Raw genomic sequence first — 26,822 nt, forward strand, 5'->3', positions numbered from 1 at the left:
ATATGAGCGAGATCGGAAAGATCAGGCTCATCATTTATCAGAATTTTTGCTTCAAAGAATACTTTCAGTTTAGTAATTTATTATTTGATTCTCGAAATTCAAACTCTGTCTATGAACTTACTTACTTAATGATTTTCGAGCAAGATAAAATTTGGTAGCTTAATTTGGGACATATTGTGGGGAAAAAAAAGCTAAATAAAATAACTTTTAGAACAAAATTATTTTTGACTTGAAAAATAAATAATTGTTTTAGATTTTGGATTTTGTACTCTCATCTTAGACTTGTAGTATTGATATCTCAAATTATCAATCTATATAATCATCATATGTGGGTGGCGGCCCTTAAAATGAAAAAATTAAATAAGAGTTGAGAAGTTTTGATAATTTTCGATGTCCATAAACAAACAAAAACAAAAAAGAAATCAAACTTTTATTTAACATTGAGGCAAAGGAAATAACAAATTATATAAAAGAATATAAATTAAAGAGTTATAATGACCAAGAAGGCCACCCACCACCTATCCAATAATTAAAAATAAATAAATCACTTCAAAGCCAAAAAAAGCCTACTAAAACCCCAAAAGCCACAACCAAACTAGCCTTCAAACTAACAGCATTACTAGTAGGAGCTATAGCTGGACCATCAAATTCTACCGGAGACGGTACTGGTGCATCCGCGTATCTCCTCTTAGACAATGTCACCACAACCAATTTTTGTCCTTGCTCACAATTCCCTTTCACACCACTAATAAAATAATATGCCCCTGAATGTTCCAACACTATCTTTGTGTTCCCATCATTATGCATTGCAATTGGACTTGATGTGTTACATGTCACATAATCCCTCTTGCTCACTTCCAAAACTGAATCTTTTGCCCCATCATACTTCCACACTGACAAAAAAAAAGAAAATTGAGTTAAAATTTTCACTCAGAGGTTCAAAACACGAAAAAAGGAGTTCAGGGGTCCGCCCCTGATTTGTCCCTTCTAACATTTTATGGTTGCACTAGTAGTATCCCTCGGTTTCAATTTATATGTCATAAATACGATTTAAAGTATAATGAAAATGCAAATTATAAAGTTGAGAATTTTTTAACATACCAAGAGAATCTCCAACTAGGAATCGCGATTTTTCAGCCCAACGATTGAGGGAATCCGATTCGGAGGATGGGATTTTCCAAGAATCAGTTTTTCCACCAACCAAATGATCTCTGGCTTCTGTGAAGCTCAATAGACTGGAAAACAGAATTGCCATTACAAACACATTTCTTGAAAAACCGGCCATTGAGTATGAAGTAATTAGCTCAAAAACAGCTTTTTTCGACGTATTATTATGTAGCTTTCGAAAAGGAAAATTGAGGGCCGATGAATAATTTGTTTGATGATTTTACAAAAGTCTATAGATTTATTGTAATATATATAGTGTAGAGAAAACTAGCCGTTAAGAGTTAAATTGCAGCTAAAAAGGAGCAAGAAAACTAGCCGTTAGAATAATAGGGCTGAAGGATACTAACGGTTAAATTTTTGTTGGGCTTTTTTATATTCATACTTGGGCTTGGAGGGTCTCTAGCCCAACTTTAGATGAAAGCCCAAAGTGCAGTAAAAGAGGTCGAAGGAGAACAAAGGGAATTTTTTTTTGGGCAAATTACAGAAATCACATACTTTTAAGGCAAAATTACAATTTATCCCTTAAAAGTTTATAATTACAGAAATCCCTCAAACGGATACAATAATATAAGCGTTGATACATTAATTTGATGCGCGAGATACATTAATCGTTAAGTAAGATACATTACATTTTATACATGATACACTAATCTGATTTACATTTTATACATGATATACTATCTGATGTGCGAGATACACTAATATGATGCGCGAGATACACTAATATGATGTACATTTTATACATGATACACTATCTGATGCGCGAGATACACTAATCTGATGCGCGAGATACACTAATCTGATGCGCGAGATACACTAATCTGATGCGCGAAAATGAGGGATTTTGGAGATTTGTAAAACTTATAGGGGATAATGATAATAAGTAAGCTAAAAGGTGAGATTTCTGCAATTTTTCCAAAAAAAATTCAATGTTTTAATTCATGTGACATGATTTGATTAAACATAAAGTTTAAGAAGAAAAAGACTTTTGAGGTTTTGTAGCATAAAAAAAAATCTTTTACATGTGTTCGGAAACGACTATTATTTAAATTAGTTAATTATATAAAATATTTCACCAAAACTTAATTATATATGTCAATTTCAATGGAAATACTACTAGNGGAATTTTTTTTTGGGCAAATTACAGAAATCACATACTTTTAAAATGAGGGACTTTGGAGATTTGTAAAACTTATAGGGGATAATGGTAATAAGTAAACTAAAAGGTGGGATTTCTGCAATTTTTCCAAAAAGATATTCAATGTTTTAATTCATGTGACACGATTTGATTAAACATAAAGTTTAAGAAGAAAAAGACTTTTGAGGTTTTGTAGCATAAAAAAAAATCTTTTACATGTGTTCGGAAACGACTATTATTTAAATTAGTTAATTATATAAAATATTTCACCAAAACTTAATTATATATGTCAATTTCAATGGAAATACTACTAGGAAAGGGTTTGAAATATATTTAAATTTTGGTTAAAGTTCAGATATATTTCAGACATTTTCCCCCTAATAAAACTAAGGTGACATGCTTGAAGTGAATAAGCTAACGTTTATTTTGCAAGGAGACACTTGTGCAATTGAGACTAAACAATATTATGCTAATTTAAAGAGAAGAGTATTTCCAATACCTTTAAATTTGACGTAAATTATTAGTTTCAAATTTTGAATTATTGAGAACTTTAAAAATACTCTTTTACTTAACTAATTTAGAAATGTATTCAACACTTCTCTCGACTTTTTATTAAGAGTCTCATACTCTAAAACCTCTTGCTATATGTAGCTGTGGCAGATAGAAAATATAACTAAGTTTAATTAATCAAATAGAAAGATATTTTTAAGACTAATAATTTACGTGAAATTCAAAAATATTTTCAATGCTTTTCTGTAATTTAAAGTATTTAATTAATTTTACTCATAAGTTTAAGATGATATACATACGCCATCACTTATCCTCTAAATAAGAAAAACTCAAGTAGTAACAAAACCAAACAAAATTGAAAAAATGCCACATGTTAAAGTACATGCAAAAGCAAACTTCTCATAACATGACACAAAAGAGTAACGTGTCTACTCATCTCCTCATACCTACACCAAACTTCTACATATATATATGAAAAAAAATAAAATGTAACAAAGTCTTACAAAGAAAAATAAAATAACTATAAAGTTTAGAAATTTTTATTTCTCAATATTAGAAGAAGAAATGGCTAGTGGTGATGTAAATAAGCCATGGCGAAATTTACCGTATAGTCCGGGCACTATGGCGCTAGGCGCTGCTGTTGTTGTTGGCGGTATTTGGTACTACATGACTTACATCAACAAGAAATCGCAACCACCTCTTGCGAGAGTGCCCTCGGGTACTGTTCGTCCCGAGGATACTTCTCGCAAGTAGATGTAATCAGAGACGGATTCAGAATTTTAAATAATGTACTTGTACTTTTTGAGGATACTCTTTCCAAATAGATGTAGTTGAAATTTCAATCTCTTTTAATTTAAGAAATATTTATTTGTGTTGGAAATATTGAGTTCTATTGTTAACTTATTGATTATAAGCTACATCTATCTTACGCAAGTAGTTAGAGGCCAATTCAGAATTTTAATTTTTTTATGAATATTTAACGAGTTTTAGTTTTTACCTATGTACATTTGTGTTGGAAATATTGTAAGCTACATCTGCCTTGAGCTCTTGTAATTTTTTTTTTCAACTTTTTGTACAATTGGTTTTTAGGACCTTTTTGAAATTTGAAATCAGGCTTCATCGAGTATTAATGTTTTTATCAGCATTAGTTAAGTGCTAAATTAATGTTGCTATAGGCTTTTCAGGATATATACAAAGAGGGTTAATTGTCTTATTATTAATTAGATTATATTTAGTGATAATTAAGTTATTGTTATTAATTAAATCATTTTTTGGTGTAGTGGTTGAAAGTTAAAATTTTGACGTAGTGGCTACGTAGAAGTTAAAATTTGTTTTTGAACATTTCAATTTTATTTTATTTTTGGTACTAAAAGATGTTACTCCCTCTCTTTAAAAAAATAGAATGATGCCCTTCTTTTGTAATATAATCGTGAAGATTAAAGGACATTTTGATATTTGATATAATTTTAGTTTAGGATAACAAGATTGATTTCTTTTCATTTTTAAATTCCATGATATTTTTTTTGAAGGGAGTAATATGTTAATAGCTTAATATGCATTACCTTGGGGCAACACTAGGAGGGTTGCTGGGTTACATAATACTTGTTACAATTTTAGTAAATGCAACACTATAATTTTCAAAACTATCAAAAAAGAAAAAAGAAATTGAACTGTTGTACAATCATAGCTCAACTTATAAGAATATCGGAACATTTTAATACTTCTAATTTCACTAATTTAAAAGTTAATTAATACTTCTAATTTCACTAATTTAGAAATAGTTAATTAACTAGATACACGTTATCAAATTTTTAGGTGTGTTCAAATATGTTTGTATTTAGATTTATGCATCTCTGGATGCATAGAATTAAAATTAAGTCTTGTATAACATTATATACAAATAGATTTACACCTATTTAAGATATATAGATAAATCTCACTCGTTTCCTTCCATTACTTTCCTCCTATCTCATTTGTCATTTTCATGTCTCGCTTGTGTATCATGTACTTTAAATATATGTCAATTATGTACTTTAAATATATGTCAATTATGTACTTTAAATATATGTCAATTCCGTCAGATACATATATATAATGTATATTTAGTGTGATTCACATATTTCTGGATATGTTATATAACATAGTGTGTATTTAATATAATTTGTGTATATACACCATATAGAACTCGAGAAGGTCTCATTTGGAGAAGCGTTTGCCAGTAACCAAAGCTTTACTCGAATTATATCGTGAGGCTGACAGAATTCAATCCATAAGCCTTGAACACAGATGTGGTTGCTTCCTCTCTAAAAGAGGTCTCAAATTCGAGCTCTAAAAATTAATAACTTTTTTTTAATAAAAAACATTTTTCTCCAAATAAAATTTACACCGTATAAATTCAAAATAATCAAATTATTAAAAACCATTACTAAACATAGAATGAGTAATAAAAAACAATATGCCACACAACAATTAAAAAAAATAAGGAATCAATGTTTGTCTTTTCAAATTTTATATGTCACGTAAATTAAAATAAATAAAATAACATATATTATAATTGTGCATAAATAAAATTATTTCTTTTTTAATTAAAGTCGCAGATTCAATTCTTAATTACTATTATTTTTTATGTTTAAAGGTCTCAGATTTAAACCTCAAGAATAATAAGACCTATGCATCACAAAGTAACTATGAGTCATCATCAACCGAACACTATAAAAAGAGACATGTAATGTGTTTTATCACAACGTGTCATTTTTTCACGTCCTCTACTTCCTAATAAAATCATGCAAAATGAAAAACCCTAATTTTCTTTGTCACTCTAATTTCTAATATTCCACTCCCCAAAACAAAGCAAAAAAAAATAAAAACTTTAATAATGGCAGAAAATAATGAAGAATGGAGAAAAATGGCGGATACACACAAAATGAGTCCAGAAGAAGTGAAANAGATCGAAGTCTCAAATTCAAACTCTAAAAATTAATAATTTTTTTTTAATAAAAAGCATTTTTCTCCAAATAAAATTTACGCCGTATAAATTCAAAATAATCAAATTCCATTACTATGATTAAACATAGAATGAGTAATAAAAAAAAATGCCACACAACAATTAAAATAACATATATTGTAATTGTGCTATAGATAAAATTATTTCTTCTTTAATTAAAAGTTGCCGATTCAATTCTTAATTATTATTTTTTATGATTAAAGGTCTTAGATTTAAACTCTGAGAATAATAAAACCTATGCATCCCAAAGTAACTATGAGTCATCATCAACCGAACACTATAAAAAGAGACACATGTAATGTGTTTTATCACAACGTGTCATTTTTTCACGTCCTCTACTTCCTAATAAAATCATGCAAAATGAAAAACCCTAATTTTCTTTGTCACTCTAATTTCTAATATTCCACTCCCCAAAACAAAGCAAAAAAAAATAAAAACTTTAATAATGGCAGAAAATAATGAAGAATGGAGAAAAATGGCGGATACACACAAAATGAGTCCAGAAGAAGTGAAAAAAGCTGGTGTTGAGTCCTCTAGGAGACCACCAGGCCACAATCCAGGTACTCTAAAACGACGATTTACGAATCGTTTGGTAATTTTAATTTAGTTATGCTAAAATTACTTGGACAAGATTAAGTAATTTCATTTATTTTTTTTACTTTGTATAAATAATACAAAAATTAACTTGTAACTTATATTTGATTTATTTATGTGAGATTGCAAAATGATAATTAAATGTTGTATTGAATTTTATGCAGAGCAAATAAAAAGTTACTAAAATTGGTATTAATTAGTTAAACTCATTTTATTTCATATTAACTAAATTTGTGGAAAAATATTGAAGAACATAATTTAAGTCACAATTTTCACCATTGATAGCTTTATAAGTAGTCTAATTTATCTCTTATAAAATATAAAATTTTAATAAATAAACAATCACAATTTTCACCATTGTCCTCACTGAGAAATATAACTTTGTAAGTGGTCTATTTTATCTCTTATAAAATATAAAATTTTAATAAATAAAAGGGTAAATATGAAAAAAGAAAATTGGGACATTCCCTTCAAAATTTGAACAATTAGAAAACCCTCAAAAATTCAATTATTATGGAAAACCCTCAGAAATTCAATTATTATGGAATAGGGGGAGTATTAATTGTCCATAGTAAATATGCACAAGTGCTAAAGTCTTATCGATATTATTTAATTCTAATTAAATATTAAATCTAGTGTTATTCAATGTTGCATTAGGTTCTAGCGGTATTTACAAAACAGTTTCAAAACATAAAAGGTAAATTTAGTAGAAGTTAAGTTATTATCGTTAATTAATTATTGCTCAAGGTTAATCTTATCACTAGTGACACGATATTTAAAAGAGGAGACTTTTGTCGCATATCAGAAGATTAGGTAATAGAGCAAACGTTTTTTTTTAATTCGTTAAATTTAAATCTTGAATCTATCTCTATACAGGTACTATACTACATCAAAGAGGGCGTTTGCCATATAGCATTACTACAATGACTATCACCGGTTTAGCTATCACCGGTGCGGTTTGGTACGGTACTATGTACGCTATGAAGAAACCCGAAGCTTCCGCCGTCGACGTTGCCAAGGTAGCCACCGGAGTTGGTGGCCCTAAAGATACTCATCCTCGCAAGTGACTCATAAAAGAAAAAAATTTACTATAGTAGCATTATTTGCTTAATTTTCTCAACTTATAACCCTTTTTAAACGTTTGTTTCGAATTTTACTATAACTCTATGTTTGGATACGTCTAATTTATTTTATCACTTTTAGATTTATGCGATTAAATTTAAATTAGATTTCAAGTCGTAGAAATTTGTTCTTGAATTTCAACAATTTCACACATATTCGAATGCTAAATTTTGAAATGTATTAGATTTTACAAACTTAAATCATTAATGTCAAGTTAATAATAAATTAAACTTGTAAAAATGATGATTTTATCTATGTTTTGGGGTTATTTTTATTGAACAAATAATAAATCTAACATAAGTTTCATTTCCTATTGAACCCTTCACGTTAAAGAAGGTTTTTCTTGTCAAAGGAAATTAGAAAAATGAGGATTCGCATCGGAAAAGATTTATTAATAACTCATAAAGTAGAAAAATTGATTCCGATACAACCCCTCTTGAACGAGGCTTCTAAAGTAAGTTATTGATTTCTAAATCAATCTCCGCTATCTAAATCACTAAAACGAGAAAGAAATTCGTCATTGCAACGAAAACTAAGCTAACACCTAAAATAGAACTAGGACTAGCATGATCCCCTGTTGGAGCTGGTGCTGGTGCATCAGCCCCTGGTGCATCATCTGATGCACTTGCAGGAGTATCTGCAGTTGGTGCATCGGACTTGGGTGGTAAATGATGTGGAGCCGGTGCAGGGGTAGCCTCTGTAGGGGTCTCTGCAGCCTCTGATTCTGGTGCAGGCCCTGCGTCAGTACCAGGTCTTGTGTCAGTACCAGGGGCAGGGGCTGCAGATGATCCATGGGGCGAAGAAGCTGGAGACGCACCAGGGGCAAGGGCGGCAGATGATCCATGGGGCGAAGAAGCTGGAGAGTATGTTGGTGCACTACTTATTGGGGCAGGGGCAGGTGGCGAAGACGGTGGAGGAGATGTTGGTGTTGATGAATCGATCCCCGATGGAATAATAACATTGCTAATTTGCAATATCGAAATATTATAAGGTTGCGATGCAATAGATTTAACTAGTTTTGACCCGAGTGTTTCTCCTTTTGCAGCTGAGCCTAATGAAATACTTCCAGTACCCAAATCAGTCATGTTCAAAAACCCTTGATCGTTTTTTGCATAACCCGTCGTTTGAAACAGAGTAGGTGTCTTCATGGTCTTGTTAGGCAACATCTGCATCTTTGGAACATCATAATAGTCAAGTAAGACGTGCACACGCATGATGTTGGCTATCGCGTCTTGAGACATCCCCTTGAGGGGCGATAAGTTGTTGTTTTCAACAACTAGGACAGTGATTGTCTGCCGCGAATTAATCGCGGCAGCCACTCCTGTTTGAGTTAGGTAATTATTGAAATTGCTAAAAGATGAGTAATGGTTAAGTAGAGAGGTAATGTTAAAAGACTTAGCTTGGGATAACAAGAGGAAGAAGAAAAAAGTTAATAGTGAAGTGTTGAAATTAACCATTTTTGGATTATATTAAAATATTGTTTGATTCGATTTGATTTTGATGATGTGATGGTGGTAAGAAAAAAATGAAGAGGTGAATATTTATAATGAGATATGAGGACTTAGTGTGTGTGGGGAGAAATAATTTGCGCCTATTTTAGGGGTGATTAATTTTGTTTAGTGGATAGGAGGATATGGTGGAAGAGAATAATCATTCTTTTTGGGACAGTTGTTATACTTACACAACACTAATCTTGTCTTAATAATCTAATTACATAAGATCTTGTAAGCATAATTTTCTCGTATTGTGAATTTACTTTTGACCATACCTAGGAAAATTGCATTGATATAGAAGAAAAAGTCTCTTTTTTCGATTAATTTTAAATTCTATGCACTGTCAGTAAGAGCAAAAAGAGTAATTAGATAATTAGGTTATTTATAAATTAATTAAAGAGTAATATCTATTGTAAGTATTCATTGGTAATTAACCTAATGAAAAATAATAATTAGAATATAATAATAGGTTAAACTACATATGCTTTTTTGTATTAAAAGTTTTTATATTGTCAGTATATATGATTGAAATTGTAGGAGTAAAAGTAGTTATTCAGTTGAAACAAGTGTGTCTTTGTTAAAGGTTAATATCTATTGTAATTTGTAAGTATTCATCGATAATTAACCTAATGAAAATGATAATTAACATATAATAATAGGTTAAACTACATATACTTTTTGTATTAAAAGTTTTTATATTGTCGGTATATATAACTTAAATTATACGAGTAAAAATAGTTATTCAGTTAAAATAAGTGTCTTTTTTAGAAATCACTTAACTTTGTAAAGGGATGTTTCATAAAGCATTTGTTTCAACAAAGAAAAGACACATATATGTAGAGTATTCATAAAAGAACTCTCATCGTCGGTAATTATCCTAATGAAAATGATAATTTACATATAATAATAGGTTAAACTATATATAATTTTTTGTATTAAAAGTTTTTATATTGTTGGTATATATAACTTAAATTGTATGAGTAAAAATAGTTATTCAGTTAAAATAAGTGTCTTTTTTGGAAATCACTTTAACTTTGTAAAGGGATGTTTCTTAAAGCATTTTTTTCAACAAAGAAAACATACATATATTCGTAGAGTATTCATAAAAGAACTCTCATCGTCGGATCTAGTGTATAATATATGAGTTTACCGAAAGAAATCTATTAAATAGCTATAAATATTTTACTGTATACTCAATCATTATTATATATTAAATCATGGATTTTCCCTATTCCAATGTACAACTTATTACTAAAACAGCAAATCTTGTCAATCTTAGAAATTTAATACTTCCTCGTCCCCTATATTAAACTAAAAATAGATGTCCATTTTTATTTGTTCGATTTGCGAAATGAAGAGATACTTGCATTATTTTTTTCTTTTGTCTTTAAGACTAAGAAAATTGAAGAAAGTATTTAAAACTGCAACTTCACCAACTGGTAAAGGAACACATTCATAAGTTGTAAGAACTTACATGATATCTGAACTCTATCGAACAAAAAAAGAAAGCTTTTGTTCTGAACTAAATACTGGAAATTTTTACTAAAATATTGTAATAATCTTATGTTCAAAACTTTGGATATTCAATTGTAATCTTCTACAGCATTCTTGTTGACAGACAAACCAGTGAACTGGAGAATCAATCAATCAATCTTCACAGACGAGTAGATGAGTCTTGTGAACCAGAAGCATGCGTAGAAACCGATGGTACCGGTCAGGACGAAAAATGCATATGAAGCAATCAACATGTAACCGAAATACAAGATCCCGGAAACAGGCTTAGTGATGTCAAGCTTGGTGAAGAAATAGAAGGTAGCATAAAGGAACAGGTAAAGTGCGGACGAGCCTGATGTCAAGTAGGATCTCCACCACCACAAGTAGTCCTCACTGCATAACTGGAAATAGCATAGTACGATGGTTATCTCGGCACAGGTGACTATCAGGATGACAAAAACGATGAAGAGGAAACCGAAGAGGTAGTAAAACTGGTTCAGCCAGATTGAGGTGAGAATGAAAAAGAGCTCAATGAAGACGGCTCCAAATGGAAGTATGCCTCCAATAAGAACTGAGAAGATGGGGTTCATGTACCAAGCCTGCTCTGGGATCTGCCTGGGTATTTTATTCGTCTTTACTGGATCCTCAATGGTTGGCTTTCTAAAACCAACGTAACTGCCAACAAACACAAGAGGGACTGATATTCCGAACCATAAGAACACCAAAGCAAACATTGTTCCAAATGGCACTGCCCCAGATGATTTTTGACCCCAGATGAGTGCATTTAACACGAAGAAGATGACAAAGACAGTAGCTGGGAACAAAAATGCTGTCCTCAGAGCGATTCTCTTCCATTCTGTACCTTTAAACATCTTATAGAGACGGGAAGCAGAGTAACCTGCAAAGAGTCCCATGAAAACCCAGAGCAAGAGCATTGCAGTCATTAGCCCACCCCGATTTGAAGGGGAGAGGAACCCCAGGACGGCAAACATCATGGTCACAAGCATCATACCGAAAAACTGTACACCAGTTCCAACATAGACACAAAGCAAATCCGAGTTACTTGGAGGCCTGAAAACATCTGAATGGACTAGTTTCCATCCTGTTTCTTCCTGTGCCTCCTCCTGGGTTTCCAGTTCGTTATACTTGGAAATGTCACGATAAAGTGTTCTCAACATTATCATCGCCACCATGCCTGATAGGAACAGCACAATCATTAAAGAATTTACTATCGAGAACCAGTGTATCTGATCATCAGCCATCAAAAGATAGGCATCCCATCGTGAGGCCCACTTCACATCACTTTCCTGCAATACAAACCAGATAATCATACAAAATCTGTTTTATATAATACCAATATCCCCTATAAATCTCCAAAGGTTAAACTGAAAAATGATAACATAAAATTACAAAAAAGACTAGTAACTTCTCCCTCCATCCCAAAATAAGTGTCACCTTAGCAAAAAAATTGTCCCAAAATACGAGGCACCTTAGAAATTCAAGATAAAAATTAGTATTTTTTCTAACTATATCCTTATACTCCAACTTTTTAACAAAGTTAAATTTTCAAGAGATGTTTATTAAATAGGGGTAGTTTAGTAAACTACACATTGTATTTATTGATTTCTTAATGAACACGATTTTTGCTAAGGTTACACTTGTTTTGGGATGGGGGGAGTATCACATTGAGTGGCCATATCTAACAAGATTCGATAAGTTACCTTGAATTCAACATCATATGTAAATATGATTTCTTGGTTAGCCTCAACCTCTTGAGGGGAATTTGAGTTAGATACCGTTCGTTTAGCATGTGGATCACATGTTGTTAAACGGGTATTGTCAGCCCATTTGCCATCATATTCATGCTTAACACTGGAAATATTATCAGCCATATCAGTTCCTTGGCACCAAAAGATTAAAAAATAAGAGCAAGTGAAATCTTACACATTACATTATGCCTCAGCCTATAAGTGCAGACAGAAATATGAGTAGCCTTAAAAACAAACCTAAATGGCATGACCTCAAATCCCACAATTCTGGCCGAGTCTGTCTGCAAATCTTTATGGTACTTAACAGTAAATGTCAAGTGGTTATGGATGAAATGCTTCTCATCCTTGCTCTGCAGGCAATCACACGAGGTAAATCAGTAGACCATAATGAAATTTAACTCTACTACATATAAAATCAGTTCTACATCGTGTTATGGGAAGTAAAATAAAATTCCTTACTCCAGCATATTGTCCTTTTACACCAATATAAACTCCCTGCTGATAGGCAGGAGGGGCTTCTTGCTCTAACCTACGAACTGGAACAACTAAAGGCAGATTATCTAGTATCCTGACACATGAATCCAGAAAATTGTTAGAAAGAGAAGAATATGATCCTTTTAAAAGGCTGGAAAATGACACTGTTTCCTCAAGAGAATAATTGACCTACATGTTCACACGATATTCATCTTCAATTTTTTCTTTAAATTCCTTAGCTTTCTTGTCATCAAGTACAAGCCTACAAGCAACATGACACATCTCTGGCTCCCTCATTTTAAACTGCAGTATAAACATACATCTAAAAGAGGTCAGTTATCATAAGATAAAGCAAATAAATCAAGTGATAAAGTAGATGAAGCTGACCGTAAAAGGGGAGTTCTCAATTCGATCACCACGAAGCACTTCTCCAAGATTTTCTCTGCTATCAATGATATTTTCTGGACGACAGAAAGGAACAGAATAGAACGAATAAGGAAGCTGAGTCTTTGTAGAGGTCAGCTTGTTCACTTTCACAGACAGAAGATCTCCCTGCAACAAACATCGTTACCTTCCAGAGTCAGAAAAGCCTATGGATTCCCTTCTTTTAGGGTTAAGAATAAACTCCCAATGATTTTAAAAAATAAACTCACCCTGCCCAAGAACATAGTAAAGGAACTTTCACACAACAAAATCTATATACAATTTATCCAGCTTGCACTACTCACCAATGAAACAAATAGGTGCCTAATTTTTTTGGGCATAATCTGACCTAGATATATGTGAGGTGACCCAACAAGTCTATATAATCTGCTTATACACAACTACAATTCTTCTGAGGGAATTCTTCATCAAAAACAATTCTTCTGCATCATTGTATTCATTCTCTCTCTTCATTAAGTAGAATTGGTGTAACTATGCCTCAATGCCATTTTTATTCATTCTCAGCTTTCTCGCAATAGTTTTCCTTATTCATTCAATTGGTGAATCCAGATGATTTAAAATTCAACATCTCACCAATCAAGGTAAATATAAACCATCAAACCCAATTAGATTCTACAACAGTAGCCACACATACACACAAATCAAAGCACCAAAATTTAACACAAAACCATACCTAGACCCCAACAGAGATCTGTAAACCTAACACAAATCAAACAGTAAATAACCTAACAAAGCATTTAATACACACACACACTCTCACTCCCTTAGACAGGATATTCAAACACAGTAATTAAAATAAAAATGTTTGACACTTTGCTTCCAGATATTCAAACAAAAATAAACTTTCAAGTTTCATCAACAATTTAAAATGTGCAGTTTTCACCACTTTGACAACCACTTTGATACAAGAAGAATTCATCACATATAGTAATTTATATGCTGCTTCGGAATATCCACATTTTTATATATTTTTTTTAAAAGTGATTAATCTAGCAGATCTAGCTTCAAACCTAAGTCAAGTTACCTCTTGATATCTGAAAATAGCAACAAAAAAGCAATGCTCCTGCATTTTGTGCACACACATGCATAAACATATTGATACGAGAAGAACTGCATTGTATATAGTAATTAATACGCAGATTTGGAATATCTACATTTTTATTAACACATAGTCCGGTGCACAAAGCATCCCAAGGCTGCCCCCCCGAGGGGTGTGATGTAGACAATCAGCACTAATGCAAGCATTAATGACTGCTTCTAGGTCACACGCACGAAGACAACTTTACCGTTTCTCCAAGGCTCCCCTATTATCTACATTTGTATTTATCAAAAAAAAAAAGTGATAATCCAACCGATCTAGGTTCAAACTTCAGCCAAATTGCCACATGATATCCGAAACTATCAACAAAAATAACAATGCTCCTCCATTTTGTGCACACATACATGAAACATCTTCGTACAAGAAGAATTGCATCTTATATAGTAATTTATAAGCAGCTTCGGAATATCTAATTTTTTATTTTCCAACAGGAGAATAATCTAACTGATCTAGCTTCAAAATTTAGCCAAATTGCCTCATGAAATCCCAAAACAACAATGCACCTCAATTTTGTGCACACACATACGTAAACATTTTGATACGATAAGAATTGCATTGTATATAGTAATTTATACGCAGCTTCGAAACATCTACATTTCCATTTTTCCAACAAGAGTGATTAATCTAGCCGATCAAGCTTCAAAAATTAGCCAATTGTCCTCATGAAATCCCAAAATAACAATGCACCTCCATTTTGTGTACACACATTAGAAGAATTACATCGTATATAGTAATTTATACACAGCTTCGGAATATCTACATTTTTTTTATTTTTCCAACAAGAGTGATTAATCTAACCGATCTAAATTCAAACTTTAGCCAAATTGCCTCATGATATCCGAAAATAACAATGACACACATACGTAAACATGAAGAAATTTCGAGAAAAAATGCTGACCTTTTGGAAATCTTCAGGCGCAACACCGGGGAGGTAGAAAGAGGAGGCATTGTGGAATGTAAGCAGAAGAGAAATAGCGCAAATCAATGAAGGAATTAGCAGAGATCGCCGAGCTCTTCCCATGGTGAAAAATGGCGTTTAGATTTGGGAATTGGAGTTTCTTCAGATCCAAAAAAAATACACCGAGACCAGCGTTTTTTGCTATATAAATGCGTTTTTCAGGGTCCCACTTGGTGAAAAAAAAGTACTCATATATTTTTTTAATTTAATAAAGTATTTGTTTAGAATCGCGATAAATTTGACCTGTGAAAGATAGTACAGTATAATTCTGTATACACTATGCAATCAAACTTTTCTATAATAACATTATTGAGTTTGAAATTCTTGATTGTTTGTAGTGATGAGCTATAATAATATCGTTAGTTTGAGATTTCTTTTATTATTATAGCGATTGATTGTTATACAATTCATAACGATATTTGCTATTTAAATAAATTATTATAGGCAAAATAGATACATATAATTTTTTTAAAAAATATATTGTTTGTATTAATTTAATTGGTTTCAAGATCTGTTAAATTAGGTCTTAGGCCTAACTCACACCCCAAAAGCTAGCTCAAAGGGAGGAGGATTGCCCAAGCCTTATAAGGAGTCCACCCATCTCATTAACCACCGATGTGGGACTTTTGTCATTCTTTAACAAGATCTTTCCTAAGTAAATCGAGGTCTTCATTCTTAAATGTTATTATAGGTAGAAACTTTAAGTCTCATCTTAAACTTAATCATATTTTGTATAGAAAAGGAAAATTATTTAATGATGAAAATATATTTTTCTTTTGACATATGGTGTATTAAAATATTTGATCAAAATCTCTTGACCTATAATTAATAATTTTTGAGATTATATTTCTTATCAAAGATAATTGTTATAAAAGAGTAATTTTACAAATAACATACTATTATATAGACTATTGTTATACCTGTAGGTAAAAAAATTGTTATAAAAAGACAAAAATATAATATCAAAATACTGTCAATTTAGAAGTTTAGACAAAATTAATTATTTTTTTCATTTTACCCTTGGTAATTGTTTATAAAAATTACTAATACGTAATTATGATTTATGACACGTAAATCAAGTAAATATCCAATGAAGAGATATTGCATGTATAAGACATAATTAGGGTACAATAATCAAACACCCCCTCCTAATTAATGTTAGGTGTGTAAATGAAAAACACGACAAATATTTTAAGACGAAGTAGACTAGAATATAAAAAGTCCAAGTGAGAAGTTAAAGTCGGTTTGACCAACTTAAAAGCCCATCCAAACGGGCACTTACTCTCTCTTACAAATGAAAAAGTGAAACAACAAAATATTACACTAAAAGTTCAACATCCAGTCTCTTTTTATGCTTCATCTTTTTCTACAGATTGTCATACCATCACCAATAGGCACCTTAACAAGGCAAGATAAATGATATCAGAACTTCATTCCAAATGAAAAAATAGAAACAGAAAAATCCCAGAAGAAGAAAGAAACAATATAAACTCATGCTTACCATACTGATGTCGACGCGGTTATCCTTCATCAAGTTTTCATTAAAGTTTCTAATGCTAAGAGTCTTGGAATCATTTACCTGATAAGAAGATATCAGTTAAAGCTGAATCATTTTCTGGAGTTGACAAACTAGGAAACTGTTTTTTTACCAGTGGATCGGAAACTCTTCCATGCCATAGGACATTATCGACTACAATAAGACCTCTGATTCTCACCTGTGAAAGGGAATGGCTTTTACAACCTCAAACTGCCAGGCCTAATAAACAATACAGTGATTTTAGACGTGCAACGCACCAGTTGTAGCAGCAACTCAAAGTACTCTTGATACATTTTCTTTTCTGCGTCAACAAATGCAAAATCATATCTGCATAGAATTGGAGTTAGAAAGTGAATGACTTTCCTCTTTTTGTCTATGTCACTGAAGGGACAACGAATGGTTTCTTCTAAATATAAATATTCGCGACATCTGAATTTGTTCTTCACTATGACAGATAGATTGATAGCTACTGCTGTTTCTTCAAGCCATCAACCTTCAATGTCGAAGTAGTGCAAGCGAGGGAAGTTTCTCTAATAAGCGTTATAGAAAGAAACTTAACTAGCAAAACGGGTTTAGTATTGTCACATTGCATATTAGAAAGTATCTTTATCCAACCATACTCCATGATAGCCTTTTCAGAATGAGATATCTGACTCGAAAATCACATCTTTTGTACCTCATAATGGTACTAAGTTTATCTAGAAGCAGTTGCTAAAAAGGAAAGAAAAATAATTCTATAAGAGTTTCCACTCATAATGGCGGAGCTAAGATTTTCACTAAGGAGATTCAAAATATAATAATGTAAACATACAACAAAGCCACGGAAATTCAACATCTATTACATATACAAAAAATAATTGACTTATATATATAGTTTACTTTCCCAGCAAAGGGTGTTCAGATGAACCGCCTTGCGCCCCCCTTAGCTCTGCCTATGCACTTATGCATAGAGTTGACAGCAGATTTACATGCACATTTTTAACAAAAAAAGCAAAAAGTCGGCAACTACACAAAAAATCGTCCTCAGCCAGATATTTACCTGCAACTTTCACCATTTTGAATCAAAGACTTCAAAGTATCTGCTGCTAGACCATGTCTCACGTCCACCTAATGACACAGTCAAACCATCAATGATATGAATATCAAAGACATTTAAGCACATATTTATCGTACTTCACCCTAAACAATCATGAATAATGATAAGTCGTTACAAAATGAGAAGTATACTTCACATTTCAAATTTTATGTTAGGCAGCCATTAAAAACCCCTAGAAAGTTTAAAATACTCTTAAGTAGAAGAATTTTAGCAGATATAGAATTAATAGAGAAATATATTTACATGCTTAGCCTCCATAAAAGAGAACAGTACTGACATGAGATTGAACAGAATTTTAATGCACGGATGCAGACAAATCAGATAAGTAGACTCGGTCTTCCAGGAAAATAGCATGAGAGATGAGGATATATGACATAGAATTGGAAAAGAATGGTTGAGAGATGCTATAGCAGTGTATGCAACAGAAGATACCTAGTAAAATGAATATCAAGTTATACATAATAATTTTGCGACTAGCATGTTATGCGAGAGCAAATTTGAAGCCTCTAAGGTCCATCATATCCACAAGATATGTGTTATGAAAGTACATACAAAGCTGGACAAGATAAGAAATTATTACGATACACAAAGGTGGACGTATCACATAGAGAAGAATAAATTATGGATTGATGCCTGAGATGGTTCAACTATGTCTTAAGTAGACCTCCAAAAGTATCAGTCCATTGGTGCACCAATATGGTGATTGAAGGTAATAAAAGAGACGACATAGACCTAAAATCACATGTGGAAGTCATCTAAAAAACTCTTGAGTTTCTATGGATCAACAGGACTTACCTGAGTACAGAACAGAACGTAAAACAAAAGATTTTAGGTGATATCATCTAGTTGGATTAAGCCTTGGTTGATGTTACTCTTAAATCAGGTCCAGGTAGGATAAGTGTGAAATATAGAAGCTCTACTTTTTGAAAGCCCTTGATTTTCCTTAGAAGAAATTCTTTTACCATTATTGGAATATGCCACAATACCGAAACAAATATAGAGAATCCATATAACAAATCCCACTTAGTTTGGAAAGGTGGAATGGTTAATTTATGGATGGATGAATAATAAGGTCAACAATTACTTCCATTTTTAGTAGATTGCATCTTATGATTCATATGGAACATATTTTTCTGAAGTCATTATCTCTCAAGTATAACAAAAAGATTACATCTTACGAATCACACAGGGAGACACCAGAATCACCTTATGTGACACACCAGCTCGGTCATAATATCTTTTTGCAACCTCAATTACTTTGCCATCTCTTTCACAAGCAACTAAATGACCTCCTTCTGGAAGGACCAGGGCAACAGCCAAGGATGAATATCCCTGTGGGAGAATGACTCATATTAATGACCGATAATACAGCCAAAAACAACACTCAATGTACTAAAAGGCAATATAAATAAGTATCATCGCTGACAGAAACCTGAAATTGGTTGTATACAAGGTCAATCATTATACTGGTCAAACACACGCAGTTAAGGATTTTTCCTAATGCATGTGTGCTTCTTTGCTTTCTTACCTTTTAGCTTTCTATCTTATCACATTTCAAGTGAAAGCAAAAACAGGAAACATATTCCTATATTGTCGTTTGGCATGCAAGATAATTATCCGGGAAAAAAATTTCCCATATTATTCCGCATTTGATAGCACAACAGATAGGCTCTCCTCCAGGTTTCTATCCAACTTTGAGGGATTACTGTATCCTGGACAAGGGGTAAGGGACAGATTGCAATACCAGGAAAGTAAAGTAAGCTAGATAAGACCTTCAAATAGCAAACACTCACAAGCAGCGGAAGAGTTCTGTCTCCTTTTTCCTATTTTGTTCTTTATCCTTCGTCCACAAATGACCCAATTGCCCTCATACTCCATCCTACATGAGCCTTCTGTCATGAGTCCCTCTATGAAGCCCTCAGTCGAGAACCTCCTCTATAATGAGATCCTCCTAGCATGCCTTCTATACTCTCTCTCCTTTTCTTCCATGGCAGAAAACTCACCCAGCAGCCAATATGCTATAATATTTTCTTCCGTGACATTTTCGGGCTAGTTTTTCTCTTTAGGCACTTCACCTCTATAAGATCCACCTTATCTCTATACTCTTCAACACAAATAGTCCTACGATGAATACTAGGAAATATTTGTCCCTTCATGTACATCTGAAAAATTTAGAATGATATAGAGAAGGTACAAGTGAAGATCAAGTTCCCTTCCTCTCACCCTCTTTCTCTAGATTTTTGTTACTTTTGACACCAAAAAGACCAACATAAAGGATTTTTTTTGACTAAAAAGAACCTACATAAAGGATAAGAGAGGTGCAAACTCCAATCTTGTCCATACTAAAGTACGAGAGAAGAAGGTGCACATCATCAAACACATCCAGTGCCACAAATCTAATTTATTCAATACATTGTTGTCGACTAGTCTAGGTAGCAAACATATTTCCAAGATTTTGGCATTATAAATTTGCCATTTGAGTGACTTTTGCAACATAAGTTGTGAGCAGCATGTCCACATATATATATTTTTTTGATGACAAGGGAAACCCGCAGCCGCTACCCTTTGGGTGCGCACAGGGTAAAACCCCCGCTCCTATGCAATAGCTTGCAAACCACATAGGAGAGGTAACCCGCACTAGGCAAGCCTGGTGCGACGAGCTCGACCCAGAAGGCAAACCCCTTGCTTTCGCTGGCAAGGGGTTTCGAACTTGAGACCTCCAACATGGAAGTCCCAAGCTCAAACCACTGGGCCACCCCGAAGGGTATGTGTCCACATATATTTTAAGGGAAAGTACCAAACTTTTTTTTTGAATAGGAAAGTACCAAACGTTTAATATGAGGTAAGAAAACATTAAGGCAAAAATATAAACCATGTCGATGAGTATGAGTTCATAATGTAGACTTACAGTATATGTTCCCACTTCAATGCACCTTTCTGCCCCAAGAATCTGTACGAGCATAGCAAGTAGTTGTGCTTGATCCGGTGACACCTAATACTAAGAATGGTAGTTAGTCAATATTGAAGTTTAGAGTATCTGTCAATCTCCTCATGAGAAAAATCATCACCGCCAATCACTGCCCTATCTTATATAGAAAAGTTGTAAGCCAATAATATAGAAGGGAAAATAAAGAACCAGTTCACCTTCAGAGACTTTTGCAGAGGGAGCACATTATTCCCTCAAGGAGCATAAAAGAGGAGAATGTGAACTTTCAAGACTTGCAATTGAAAGAGAAAAGTTTCCTCCCCATGGCCCCATGCAATACTATCAAAGTGCATGCTCAAAAAACTCATCACACTTAACAAATCCTCTTCCAGAAAACTATAACCATATCTCATCCACTCCATTATATGATGAGTGACTTGGATTGTCTTTCATTTAAAGTTACAAAGTTTCTTCAACTCAATCTAGAGAGTCAGTTTTGCACATATCCACTTAAGTGAATTACAAAGGATAAACTTATACAACCACTTAGTTCTTTTTATTTTAGTCAGACTCAGTCAGTTGTTATGTGCCATGGAACCACACATCCAATAAGTTCAGAGGGACCAAGGGTCATAACAACATCCGTAAATAACCTTCTTTTGGAAATGATCCTTAGGTTTTTCAAGTATGAAAGAGACACTTCGTAATTAAATACAGAAACTTAACAGGTTCCTAAAGTTTTAGACCAGAAAGAGATCATGTGCATGTAACCATGAACAGTGGGACAGCAGAACAGCAGTAATGTATAACTTACTTAGGAGGGAGGTAAAGGAATATAACAGTTAGCAAAGCCTAGGCTGATGGATTACCTGCATCTGACTGCCTCGCATTGTTGCTGTCTCCTCCCTAAGTTCACGCAAAATCTGAAATCCAAACAAAGAGAAAAAAATGAATACCTGATAAAGTCTCCTTCCTTTATTTTTCTTTTAATCTTTGTTTTCCCCACGTTTGACTCTCTTCTCAAATTACTATGGGATTGCAACCAGAGCATTCACCTTTGGTTCTCTAACATTGGTCAATATGTAGTCATACAGTGGCGAATCAACACTTATAATCTGTTTACTACCATATCTAACATCACTTGCAACAGTAACTGGACTATCATGAAGTTTTGTTGCCTGAAGCTGACAAAAGGAGAGAGCAGTTGCGGAAGACACATGCCTCGTCAAGGATAACACATCTGTGTGGTATATGGAGGGAATGGAATGGCCATTAAATTTAGGTCGAAATAATGCAAATGAATTGGTGTAGCTAAGCACCATCCGATTGGACATAGGAGAAGCAATCAACAGCCAATAGTCTGTGGGAAAGTTTAACTACCTGCAAAAGAACAAATATAAAAGGAAGTGCTTAGGAAACTAATTTGATGCACTCAGTTAGCTTCTACAACATAAGGCCTCTACTTCTAATCATCAAGCAAGTGCAACTCATGCAACTGTATATGGAATCACAATTTACATGGTTTATGGTTGGTGTTCCTTAAACAAACTTTGTGGATTTATATGTAAAGTTCTTAGAATCAAAATCTTAGGTGGGTTTGTCTAAAGAAATCTCATGGTCAGACTGTAGGTTGTGAGATCTTACCAAAGTAGATAAACAATGACATTTGACTAACTTGAAATAAGTCAATAACTATTAGAAATGAGTTAATCCAGTCTACATGGGTAAAAAGAAAGTCCAAATATGATAATGTAGTGTGGAAGTAAGAGTAATCGTAAAATATGTTTCTTACAACTAGTAGATGTCCCAAAAAGCAGAGATAGACACATGGGTCTCTATGAGGAGGCAAAATGATTTGCAATACTGTTTAAGAGCGATCGAGAAGTGGATTCTATTGTTTCATCTTCCACTTTTTCCTAACGTTGAGTTTGTTGACAAGGTGCTGCAGATCATTTTTGGAGCAAAGATGCAGACGGAAGTTAACTCATTCCAAAATGGTATGACTGGTTAACATAGCTGAACCTCCTGCAGTATATTCTGGAAGACTTCGAGGGTGTTTGGATTGGCTTTTCCAAAATAGCTTATAAGCTATAAAAGCTATAAGTTGGTCATAAAACAACTTTTAGCTTATTTTTGTACTTTCTGGCCTAAAAATAAGTGCTTAAAAGCATTTTTTTTATCTTTCCCAAAACCACAAAAAATAGAAAAAGAGCTTAAAAGCCAAAAGCACTTAAAATAAGCCAATCCAAACACCCTCATCATTAAGTAAAGAGCAACCTTTTGCAAGGAAAGCTGCATCGGAAGCACCTTTGACCAGTGACAACCGAAGAAAGAGGCAAGGGATCCATGTTTAGTCCTGCATCTTTTGTTAAAAAGGTAACCATATTTTAACACATTGGCGATGGACTTTTAAATATTGGGATTTAGTTTTTTCTCTTAGAAGCACCAGCGAAGATATAATCTTGACTTGGAACAGTTCAGCCATCGGAAAAATACATGAGAATTTGGAGAATATCTGGTCTGAACGAATAGAAGGATATTACTAGGGGAAGATTTTTCAACATCAAGTTTCAATCACTCTGTATACTTGTAAGTAAGGATACAAATCCCTAATCCCAGATTGACCACTATTATTTTCTGGAAAAGTTGAGCTTGTAAAATTGACTATTTGATGTATTTTGTGTAAGCTCCATACAGTCATACCCTAACTTTGTACAACTTCAGGAAATCCCATAGTGCCACTGTCCTATTAATGAAATTCTCATTAGCAAAATTCCTTCACTCTTGGTTATTTGACCTGGTATACTTTCTGCCCTCTTAACTATTGTCACCAATGCACAGTTGTCATGACCCGATTTCTCGAGTCATGATGGCACCTACTATACCCTACCAGTAGGTAAGCCAACCCGTAACCCAGAACATCAAGCAATGAGCGTAAGGGCAGAAACTAGCGAAAAAAATAATCTAAACAAGGACAACAAGGCGGAAGCAAACCAAATAAATAAAACCTGAACGAACCCCCATAAGCCCGACAGGTACACAGAATAGCTAAGTCTATTGAGAAAGAAGAAAACCGGGATCCCAACCCCAAAGTCTATTGTCCTGGTTCTATGACAAAGTCTATTTGATTTGCTCAGTCAACTATGACAAAGGGGTCCATAATGAGGGAGAAAGAATCATGAAGGGTAAGAAACTCAAAGCACTGTCCGAATGGAAGTGAAAATCATAAGTTGAAATGTGCGGGGGGTTAACGACAATAAAAAAAAGAGACAACATTAAATCGTTGGTCAAGAAGTGGAAGCCAGATGTTTTATGTCTACAAGAAACAAAATTGAAGAATGGTCTATTGTTATAGCAATACAGATTTGGGGATCTAGATGGGTCGGCTGGGTGGAATTTATATCATACGGAAGGAGCGGAGGTATCAAAATATTCTGGGATAAGAGGCAATGAAATCACATAGATTTTCTGAGAGGCACATACTCTATCACTGCAATGTTTGAAGGGTTACAGGGAGATCTCAGATGGTGCTTTACTGGTGTATATGGGCCACATTCAAATTGGGAAAGAACAGATTTTTGGGATGAATTAGCTGATATTAGAGGGTTATGGACTGATCACTGGGTAGTTGGAGGAGACTTTAATGTCAGTAGATCGAACATGAAAGGTTTAATTGCATTAGAAGATCAAGAGCAATGAGGAACTTTTCAGATCTTATTCAGGACATGGAGTTGATTGATTTACCTCTTCAGGTGCTCACTACACTTGGTACAAGAGTGAGGATTCAACTCAAGCCTCCAGAATAGATAGATTTCTGAATCAGCTTGCCTTCCCAAAAGTAACTTCTGATCATAGACCCATAGTATTGGAGAGTGGTGACTGGTCTGCTAACCCGTCATACTTTAAATTTGAGAATATGTGGTTACAACATGATGGATTCACTGAGAAAGTCAAAGAATGGTGGCAGAGCTATAATGTTAATGGTTCCCCAGATTACATACTAGCTCAAAAACTGAAACACTTGAAAAGGGATATCAGCAAATGGAATAAAGAGGAAAGTGGAAGTCAGGGCAAGCAAAGCGTTGGATGAACTTCTAATACTTGAGCACGCAACTGAAGGCAGAATGAAGACTCAAGAGGAAAAATCTCAGATTTTGAATCTCAAACTGGAAATTCAAAGGTTTGGCCAAAGCAGAGGAGGCCTCGTGGAGACAAAAGTCCAGATGTTTGTGGTTGAAAGAGGGTGATTGGAATATGCCCCTCTTCTCTATTCAGCCCCCACTTAAATACAAAAATTCAGTCAACAGTAAGGTTCTAGCTCGTGACGTGCGCTCTACTCAAGCATCCAGCGTTGCATTCTTACCTCTAAACCAAATCCATGATGAGAGACAATCATTTATCTGCCTGGTGAAACATTTCTTGCAATTATCTCGTATAGGTTCCTATTCGTCTTTCTCGTCACCCATACACACCTACCAAGTTTCTATAGCTTTCCACCACTAACTGTTCGAACCAGGAATTTACACTACTCAGACCATTGATTTTTCACCATAATATCTTTTTTTTATAACAAGGGAAACCCGCAACCACTACCCTTTTGGGTGCGCACAGGGTAAAATCCCCGCTCCTATGCAATAGATCGCAAACCACATAGGAGAGGTAACCCGCACTAGACAAGCCCGGTGTGACGAGCTCGACCCAGAAAGCAAACCCCTTGCTTTCGCTGGCAAGGGGTTTTGAACTTGAGACCTCCAACATGGAAGTCCCAAGCCCAAAGCACTTCACCATAATATCTTATCACCCATCTATTCTACTTCCCCTTGTATAGCTTCCAGAAGCCCGGCACCTACTCCACGGTTTAAAACATACCTTCTGGCCAATATAAAATATGTCATAGGGTACCTACTACCTAGATCCTTTATTTGTAGTTCTTGCTTAATTGGTCTGGGATCAGGCAAAGCTATATGACAAGCCAACTTTCTATACAACCTTAAACTTTATTTACTTCAACAAGCCTATAAATTATCATCAAAGTGCTCATTAGAAGCGGAGCTAGAGTACAGCTTACAAGTTCGGCCGGACGCAATAGCTTTGGTCCAAATCCTGTATTTGTCTTTAGAAATCCACTGAACATGTACAATTTATTAACTTAGAGCCCAATAACTTAAAATTGACTAGAATCCCAAACCCATAAGCTTCAAATCCTGGCTCCATTCTCATTCCCTATCTGATAGCCACTGTTTATTGAAAAGGTTAAAAACATCATTTCTACCAACATAACCACACCTCACCCCTACTTGGAAGGCAAAGAAGCTATTTCCGATAGACCCTCAACTCAAGAAAAAAACAGTCCAAAGCAGTACAGAGAAAAAAATAACAGAAATGAAGACAGTCATATCAAAATAATATAGACAACCAAAACAATAGTCATTGACAATATAAAATGATAATCAAAGTAGGAAAAAAAAACTCAGTCTTTAAATGAAATATTCAAATAAAAAGAACCCCCTTTTCTCTTCCTGAACTCAAGTTACTCTATTAGTTCAAAGATTAAAGTAAATGAAAACAGGATTTGTATGATGTAATACTAACTAACAAGCAAGACAAAAACTTTATTCAACAAAAATCAAAGTGGAAAAAAAAAAAACTTTTAACCCACAATGGAACATTACCCAGAAAATGAAAATGAAAATGAAAGAGAAACAGAGATATTGACAAACCTCAAAGAAATCTCTGGCCAAATTAGCCTAAAAATGGAGTCTTTATTTTCTGCACTTCACTTCTCCCTTTAATAGCTTAAAAAAAAGGAATACAACAAACATCTAATATCTATCCTCCCAAACTTTTTAAATGGATGAGTCTTTTCCTTAAATTTATTAGTATCGAAATGATTTATATTTTTTTTAAATAAAATTATGGAGTTTTAGATGATCTTTTTAATTTACATAAAAATTTAAAAAGAATTCGGACCGAATTGTAAATATATTTATATATTAA

At 33.7% G+C, this 26,822-nt stretch overlaps 5 protein-coding genes across 6 annotated transcripts in view; 1 reads left to right on the plus strand and 4 right to left on the minus strand.

Moving 5' to 3' along the window:
- Window positions 1-432: 432 nt before the first annotated feature.
- LOC125878257 (early nodulin-like protein 1) overlaps window positions 433-26,822 on the minus strand; it is a 404,259-nt gene continuing 377,869 nt past the window's right edge. For both annotated transcript variants that reach the window (XM_049559463.1, XM_049559462.1), the window contains exons 2-3: window positions 1,102-1,314; window positions 433-893 (exon numbers count right to left, since the gene is read on the minus strand). In XM_049559463.1, the coding sequence (XP_049415420.1) occupies window positions 550-893; window positions 1,102-1,285 (528 nt within the window). In that variant the 5' untranslated portion in view covers window positions 1,286-1,314 and the 3' untranslated portion in view covers window positions 433-549. The remainder of the gene's footprint in view (window positions 894-1,101; window positions 1,315-26,822) is intronic.
- On the plus strand, window positions 6,265-7,480 carry LOC125878260 (uncharacterized). Its single transcript, XM_049559466.1, has 2 exons — window positions 6,265-6,379; window positions 7,290-7,480. Exons 1-2 carry the CDS (start codon window positions 6,265-6,267, stop codon window positions 7,478-7,480), a joined length of 306 nt encoding a protein of 101 aa, XP_049415423.1.
- Window positions 8,024-8,992, minus strand: LOC125841675 (fasciclin-like arabinogalactan protein 14). Its single transcript, XM_049520842.1, has one exon. It carries the CDS (start codon window positions 8,990-8,992, stop codon window positions 8,024-8,026), a length of 969 nt encoding a protein of 322 aa, XP_049376799.1.
- On the minus strand, window positions 10,508-15,378 carry LOC125878244 (transmembrane 9 superfamily member 9-like). Its single transcript, XM_049559452.1, has 7 exons — window positions 15,207-15,378; window positions 13,153-13,317; window positions 12,959-13,068; window positions 12,751-12,859; window positions 12,529-12,641; window positions 12,244-12,394; window positions 10,508-11,829 (listed from the first exon to the last, which is right to left on the minus strand). The coding sequence occupies exons 1-7, from the start codon at window positions 15,327-15,329 to the stop codon at window positions 10,672-10,674; spliced, it is 1,929 nt and encodes a 642-aa protein (XP_049415409.1). The 5' UTR covers window positions 15,330-15,378; the 3' UTR covers window positions 10,508-10,671.
- Window positions 16,357-26,680, minus strand: LOC125878254 (uncharacterized). The gene is made up of 10 exons (XM_049559459.1): window positions 26,546-26,680; window positions 21,881-22,205; window positions 21,695-21,748; window positions 20,808-20,891; window positions 19,106-19,231; window positions 17,843-17,910; window positions 17,061-17,130; window positions 16,916-16,981; window positions 16,768-16,845; window positions 16,357-16,664 (listed from the first exon to the last, which is right to left on the minus strand). The coding sequence occupies exons 2-10, from the start codon at window positions 22,157-22,159 to the stop codon at window positions 16,623-16,625; spliced, it is 867 nt and encodes a 288-aa protein (XP_049415416.1). The 5' UTR covers window positions 22,160-22,205; window positions 26,546-26,680; the 3' UTR covers window positions 16,357-16,622.

The sequence above is a fragment of the Solanum stenotomum genome, chromosome 10 (genome assembly GCF_019186545.1).
Source record: "Solanum stenotomum isolate F172 chromosome 10, ASM1918654v1, whole genome shotgun sequence".
In the NCBI taxonomy this organism is placed as follows: domain Eukaryota; kingdom Viridiplantae; phylum Streptophyta; class Magnoliopsida; order Solanales; family Solanaceae; genus Solanum; species Solanum stenotomum.

Bases quoted from the DNA above. Each gene is read 5' to 3' on its own strand.
- LOC125878260 (XM_049559466.1), top strand. From the start codon at position 6,265: ATGGCAGAAAATAATGAAGAATGGAGAAAAATGGCGGATACACACAAA. The intron at 6,380-7,289 runs GTACTCTAAAAC...ATCTCTATACAG, and splicing joins ACCACCAGGCCACAATCCAG to GTACTATACTACATCAAAGA.
- LOC125841675 (XM_049520842.1), bottom strand. From the start codon at position 8,992: ATGGTTAATTTCAACACTTCACTATTAACTTTTTTCTTCTTCCTCTTG.
- LOC125878244 (XM_049559452.1), bottom strand. From the start codon at position 15,329: ATGGGAAGAGCTCGGCGATCTCTGCTAATTCCTTCATTGATTTGCGCT. The intron at 13,318-15,206 runs GTCAGCATTTTT...TGTTTGTTGCAG, and splicing joins CGCCTGAAGATTTCCAAAAG to GGAGATCTTCTGTCTGTGAA. The intron at 11,830-12,243 runs GTAACTTATCGA...TTTGTATTGCAG, and splicing joins CATATGATGTTGAATTCAAG to GAAAGTGATGTGAAGTGGGC.
- LOC125878254 (XM_049559459.1), bottom strand. From the start codon at position 22,159: ATGTCCAATCGGATGGTGCTTAGCTACACCAATTCATTTGCATTATTT. The intron at 19,232-20,807 runs GTAAGTCTACAT...ATTCTCCCACAG, and splicing joins TTGAAGTGGGAACATATACT to GGATATTCATCCTTGGCTGT. The intron at 17,911-19,105 runs GTGATTCTGGTG...CTGTGTCATTAG, and splicing joins GAGCTGGTGTGTCACATAAG to GTGGACGTGAGACATGGTCT.